This window comes from Alligator sinensis, unplaced genomic scaffold (genome assembly GCF_000455745.1).
Source record: "Alligator sinensis unplaced genomic scaffold, ASM45574v1 scaffold311_1, whole genome shotgun sequence".
In the NCBI taxonomy this organism is placed as follows: Eukaryota; Metazoa; Chordata; order Crocodylia; family Alligatoridae; genus Alligator; species Alligator sinensis.
The window spans coordinates 1,407,989-1,414,750 of NW_005842355.1; the positions used below are offsets into that span (position 1 = coordinate 1,407,989).

General features: G+C 41.7%; 1 protein-coding gene across 1 annotated transcript in view; it reads right to left on the minus strand.

Annotated features, from left to right (window-relative positions):
* Positions 1–6,762, minus strand: part of LOC102380343 (myocardial zonula adherens protein) — a 79,174-nt gene that overhangs the window by 54,623 nt on the left and 17,789 nt on the right. The window contains exons 4-5 of the mRNA XM_025210526.1: positions 4,506–4,664; positions 1,645–1,755 (exon numbers count right to left, since the gene is read on the minus strand). Coding sequence (XP_025066311.1) covers positions 1,645–1,755; positions 4,506–4,664 — 270 coding nt within the window. The remainder of the gene's footprint in view (positions 1–1,644; positions 1,756–4,505; positions 4,665–6,762) is intronic.

The following is a 6,762-nucleotide window of genomic DNA, read 5'->3' on the forward strand; positions in this document are numbered from 1 at the left end:
CCTCACAGGGGGAAGGGGCTGGGCAGGGCACAATTCATTGTGGGGTGCTGCAAGCCGGATTAAAGTGCCTGACACGTTGGATCCAGCCCGCGGACTGTATTTTACCCACCCGTTTTACCAATTACTATATATTAATCAAGCCACACACAAACTGGGTCAGAAGATCAGCAGAAGCTAGTGCACTTTGTAGAGGAGTGTGTATGCATGTAAACCAAGACTGTAAGAGTGTGAATTACTGAAATCATGCTTGGGAGGTCAAGAGCAACAAACAACAGGAAGAGAAGAGTGCTTAGAGGTAAAAAGCTCAGTCTGGCTATGGGGAATCTGAGGAATGAGGTACTGGAGAGGCACTGAATGCACATTTATCCATTTACCCATCATACGTTTGTTACACTGTATACAGTTCATTTGACTCATACAGAACTGAAAGACATTATTGTACTCATATCTATAAAATTTATGGTTTCTGGATCTATCAGTAAACATTAACTTAAAAAAAAAAAGTCTTAGCATACAGCAGGTGGAATACCCTAACACTGGTCACAGAGATTAAAATGTTTTATGCCACAGTTGCCTTCAGTCTAGGAGGTATGTCCTTGAAATTTCTTCTGCCTCTTGGGCGTGTCTATACGTGCACTGGACTGTGCAATTGTTACTGCACTATCATTTAGTATTTGCTTAAGCACAGTTATTTTTAGCTGCTACTGCACAGTACCATCACTGTCAAGGTTCGTGCCTAGCAACAAAATGTCGCCGTAGCAATAACTCATTGCTACAACGATGTAGTGTCGCATGTAGACACACCTCCTAAGCCATATCCTGATCTCTTTGAGATCAAAAGCAAAACTCCCAGTAGCTTCAGTGGGATCCGGTTTAGCCTTTAAGACAACATTTGGGGTAGAAAAAGCATTCAAAGATAAGAGATTAAACTTATATTCTGTTCCCTTTTATTTCCTGTGGGAAAACGTAAGTGAAAAAGGAACCCACATACATATTTTAAAGGCATACAAAAGTATGAGGAAGGTGTCCAACAAAGGGTGAAGAAGGATTTTTTTTCCTTCATTCATTTAGTTTTGGAAGCAAATCTGGGAGATGCTACTAGAGCTGGTCAGGAATTTTTAGACCAAAACAGATTCTTCAGAAAACAGAGATTCATTAAAAGAGATTAATTCACTTCTCCCCAAAAAAATCAAGGTTCCCATGAAAACACAAGCAGGGTTACCATCCTGCCCAATTTGTTGGTAGCCTCCCCAGTAGGACACTAGAGACAATTCTGGAGCAGTCTTACCACATGGATCCCAGAGCTTATAGAGTAACCCAGCTCTGTCATGGGACCAGGACCCTTGGGGAATCTAACTCTAGTTTCTCTGCTGCTATTCAATGATGGAGGGCAGTGAAACTCATAAGAATCATGCAACAATCCCTCAGCATCTCAGGTAATACATTACATACAGAAACACCAGGTTTTAATGTTTCTATAGAAAAATGTCTGTTTCCTGCTAGTGAAAAAAAAAATTCAGAAGTATAGAGACATGAAAAGTAAAACTGAAATGTTAAAATACTTTTCCCCCCTCTGACTCATGCTGCAGTCCATAACATTTCTTGGGCAAATCTTGTGTGGATCCCTCATTGCACCATAATTACAAATAAATGTGATCTTACTGTCAGTTCGTTGGTAAGTTGCTGTATTTTCCGTTTCATTTCATCATACTCCCCATACATGTGCTCTCTCACTTTTTCCAAAGTTGCTCTCACCTGTTAGCAGGCAAATTTAAAACCTTTATTAGTCAAACTTTGTTACCAGCATCATTCAAATTAAAAACCAAACAACACTGCATCCCAAAAAATAAGGACTGCACACAGTGATCACCATTATTAAACAAACATTTGCCCAGTCATATCTCCAATGCCTCGAATATTTCCCTGATCTGAGCATCTCAGATCTTATATTCATTGGGAGTCAGAAAATTAATCCAACTGAAATGAGGGTTTCATAGATTCATAGGGTAATAGAGGAATCTGAGAAGGACTACTTAAAAATACATTACACCTGTGTGTGGACAGACTTATTCCTAATTAAAAGAGGCCTTATTCTGGAAATGAATTAAGACCTCATTAAAATTTTAGAGTGGATCAGTCAAGCCACATCAGGCCTTGATGGATGAATGTGTCCACAGAATTATTTTTCCTGAAGGTTCCCACAGACAATCCTTCAGTACTCTGAGGGACTCGTTTGTATATGCACATAAGACAACACATACACATAAAGGTACAATGTTTCAGAGGACTTTACAGAATAATTTCTTAGAAAATGGCCTTAGCTACTCTGAACATGGACATGGCCACCCCTAAATGGCTGGCCCTCTTTGCACTGGTGTAAATGATTATATAAAAAGGAACAGAACAATGGTGAACAAGAATATTTAGAGAAAAGTAAGGGTATGTCTGCACTGCACACTGCAGCTTGGTGCAAAGAAACTAGATATAACTCTAAAATGAGATAGCCTGGGTACTGGAAGCAGTCTACTTCCAACAGCAGGGACCACCAAGCTGAGCTATTTTACCCTGCTTCTCAAGAAGATAAACTAGTCCATCTGGAGACCTGTGCAGTGTTGTGCAGATTATATCTGGCACTATTCAGGTATCAGAAACAGTAAAGCCATGCTAGTGTGGTGCTGTCTGGACTAAAATGCCCTGCTTCTCTAAAGGGCTAAATTAACCCAGGATAAAGAGCACCCCTAACATGACTATCTTCCTTCTGATACCCAAGTTCAACCATTCAGAACTAGCTTAGGCATCTCTTCATAGCACTGTGTTGTGCCATGTAGACATACCTTAAGTTCCTTCAATTACAAGAAGCCACTTGATAGAAGAAATCAAATAATCTTGATACTAGTAAAATAGTCTGTAACTATGGAAAAAAGAGACTGCAAAGGCTGTACCCATAAACAAAGTACAGATAGATTAGTCCAACTCTCAGCGATCCTCTTCATTTTATTATCAATGTTATTCTCTTGTGCTTGAATCATTACACCATGCTATTTGTTGGCCATCTTCCATAAACTGCCTTCACAGACAACAGAGGTTAATGAACAAAAAGGCAGACTACTTGCTCTGTACTAATTAGGGAGACTACTGACAAACCCTGGAGAGTCAAAAATCAACAAGTGAAAAATTTGGCTCCAAAATAATTGTTGGACTTTAAGCACAGAACTCAAGAGGCACTTACAGTTAATTGCACAATTACCTTAAAACCAGCTACACATGCGAAGTACTTATCACATGACAAATAAAACTCCAACCACCTATATAAAATTAGATCTCAAAGTGTGTACTAATTTTATAGCTGGTTGCTATCAAGCTTTAGTTTGCACATGTAGCAGGGTCCCCCTGCAGCTGGAAGCCCCATCAACTGACAGGGCTCCCAGCCACAGGGGTACACGATGTCCAGCATGAAACCCCGAGGACTGGGGAATTGTGGCTACCATAATTCCCAAGGCTTGGAGGTACGTGAAACCCCCAGGCCTGGGGGATCATGGCTGCCACAATCCACCAGGCCGGAGGGTTTCATGCACTCCCAAACTCTGGAGATCATGGCAGCTGCGATCTCCCAGCTCCAGTGGTACATGGCGCACACTCGTGGCTGGAAGCCCCTCAACTGAAGAGGCTACAAACCGTGGGAGCTTGATTCTTGCTGGTGCAGAGGAAGCCCAGGATCAGGCTCCACCTACATCAGCAATAAGGCACAAAGGGATCTAATGATCAATCCTACAATCACACTTCCTGACATGCACATGTGAATGGCAGGAGGTATAACTGTGTGGATTGCTCATTAAATTCCATTGTGCTTTTACCTGTATGTGTAGGGGGGCCAGGCTGACCAAAGCCACAGAAGCTAAGCTTTTGTTTCAGGAGAGCTGTTGCAACCTGAATTTATTAACAAAGTGTTTATAGAAAGGTTGGTTTATTACCATCACATTAAATAACTGCAGAGAAATCCATACGAAGACCATTTTTATTAGGCAATCCTCTCAAGCTAGTCCATTTATTCAGGACTTTTGGGGACAATTTCACCTTGTTCAGAAGCCAGCACAAACCCAGCGACATTACGGTCATTCTTTTAACTGGCTGCTTATACAGGGTTTTCCAAATTTGATTTGGGATTATAAGGCCTGCAGGGGAGGCGTGCAGTTTCTTTGGCAGTTTACTTCTCTAATGGAAGTGGGAATGAATCACTTTAGTCAGCATGTGCTTAGGTTTCTTCCCTTTGCAACCAGCAAATATAAGTTTATTATAGTCTCTCATAGCAGAACAGGACATTTCTCCTTCATTCAAGCAGGAGAGATTCAAATTTTTAAATGTTGGGGGAACCCTTCCCCAGCTCAATACCTACTGTCAACAGACAGGACAACCATCCTGTGTACTCATGCAGTCTACACTGATAACAAATGGAAAGGACATTTAAGAAAAGATCTTTACATTAAAAAAAGATTATATAAACTCACATCTTTTATGTAATTCATCTCTTCTTTCAATTGGTCTGCTGACCAACCATAAACAACCATTTCTTTCTTATGGTTATTGTCAGTCCTGTGTACTACACCATACACCATGCCACGGGAGAAATTCCTGGAAGACAGTCCATTTGGTACATGGTAGAGTTGCTATCAAAAAAGAAAGCAAGCACTCTTTAACCTGAAGTACTACTAAATGTAAAAATAAGTACAGTAAAAGTCAGAAAAGGACAGGGAGCATGCTACAGGTATGCAATAAATGACAAATTTCACAGAGCACTAAGTATTCCCCAAAGATGCAAGTACGTAACTTCCTTCAGTCCTAAAGGGAATTATGACCTTAGGGCTATGGGACAACATAAATCAATACAAGATACTATCCTAAAACAAACATTTAGAGTTGATCACTTGTGTGTAATATATGTACGTTCACAGTACAACTTAGATATGCATCACTCTTGCCAACTGTAAGAAAGGTGTTATTATGGGAAGTATTTTGCAATCCTAACAACAGATGGGGCAACCAACCACACCTATAAGATACACAGAGTAGCTTAAATATAAATGTACCATTCCATAGGCTTAATTCCATGTCTGGATACTCAAAATTAAAAGTTGCATAATCACATACTACCATACTAGTAAAAACATTCTGTAAAAATCATATAGAAAACAAAGCATGTTTTACAGGACCTAGGTGGGGACATGACTCAAGACAGACACTGTTTCCTGGACTGAACAATTCATTTTGTAGTTTCACTAAAACACTTCTCCTATATAAATATTTGAATTAAAGCATTAAAAAAATTCCAGCTGCAGATACACAAACACACAGTTATTTCAGTTGCAGCAAGTTACTTCACAACCTTGTGTAGCAAATGCATACATTACACTTGCCTCTAAGGACCCGAGTACTAGCCGTGAACAGCTGTCAGCCATTCTAACTCTCAAATCCTCACCATTCCCTCTTTCCATTTTAATAAGCAAATTTGTTGAACACCAGTCACAAATAAAGTTCTACTGTGCCTCCAGAACATTAGAAGAGTTATCTCAGGAGGTCACCTAGTCCAACCTCCTGCTCAAAGAAGGACCATCCCCACCCAGATCATCCTAGGCAAAGCTTTGTCTAGCCAGGTTTTGGAAACCTCTAAGGATGGAATTTCCACCACTTCTCTGGGTAACCTGTTCCAGTGTTTTACTACTCTCCTAGTGAGAAAAGTCTTCCTAATATCTAACCTAAACTTCCCTTGCTCCAACTTGAGGCCATTGCTCCTTGTTCTGTCATCTGCCACTGAGAAGTCTAGCCCCATCCTCTTTTGAACCTCCCTTCAGGTAGCTAAAGGCTGCTATTAAATCTCCTCTCCATCTCCTCTTTTCTAGACTAAATAAGCCCAGTTCCATCAGTCTTCCCTCATAAGTCATGTCCACCAGCCCCCACACCATTTCTGTTGCCCTTTGCTGGACTCTCTCCAATATCTCTACATTCTGTAGTACGGGCCCCAAAATTGAACACAGCACTCCAGATGTGTCCTCACCAGTGTTGAATTGAGGGGAAGAATCACTTCCTTTGACCTGATGGCAACATTCCTACCAAAGCAGCCCAGTATGCTGTTAGCCTTCTTGGCAACAAGGGCACGCTATTGGCTCATATTCAGCTTACTGTCCACTGCATCACCCAGGTCCTTTTCTGCAGGGCTGCTGCCCAGCCAGTCAGCCCCCAGCCTGCGCTGGTGCCTGGGACTGTTCTGTCCTAAATGCAGGACTTTGTACTTGTCCTTGTTGAACCTCATGAGAGTTTTTTTGGCCCAATCCTCCAGTTTGTGTAGGTCACTCTGAATTGTAGCCCTGCCCTCCAGTGTATCTACTACTCCCCACAGCTTAGTGTCATCTGCAAACCTGCTGAGAGTGCACTCTATGCCATCTTCCACGTCACTGCTGAAAACGTTGAATAAAACTGGCCCCAGGACTGACCCCTGGGGCACACTACTTGATACTGGCTGCCAACTAGACATCGAGCCATCAATTACTAGTCTCTGAGCCTGATGCTCTAGCCAGTTTTCTATCCACCTTGCAGTCCATTCATCCAGCCCATACTTCTTTAGCTTGCCTGGGAGATTGTTGCGGGAGACTGTATCAAAAGCCTTGCTAAAATCAAGGTATACCACAGGTGTTATCAACCTTTTTTAATAAGTGTACCCCTGGCAGCCAGACATGGAGCGGGGGTGGGGGGGGGTGCATGGCCACAAGC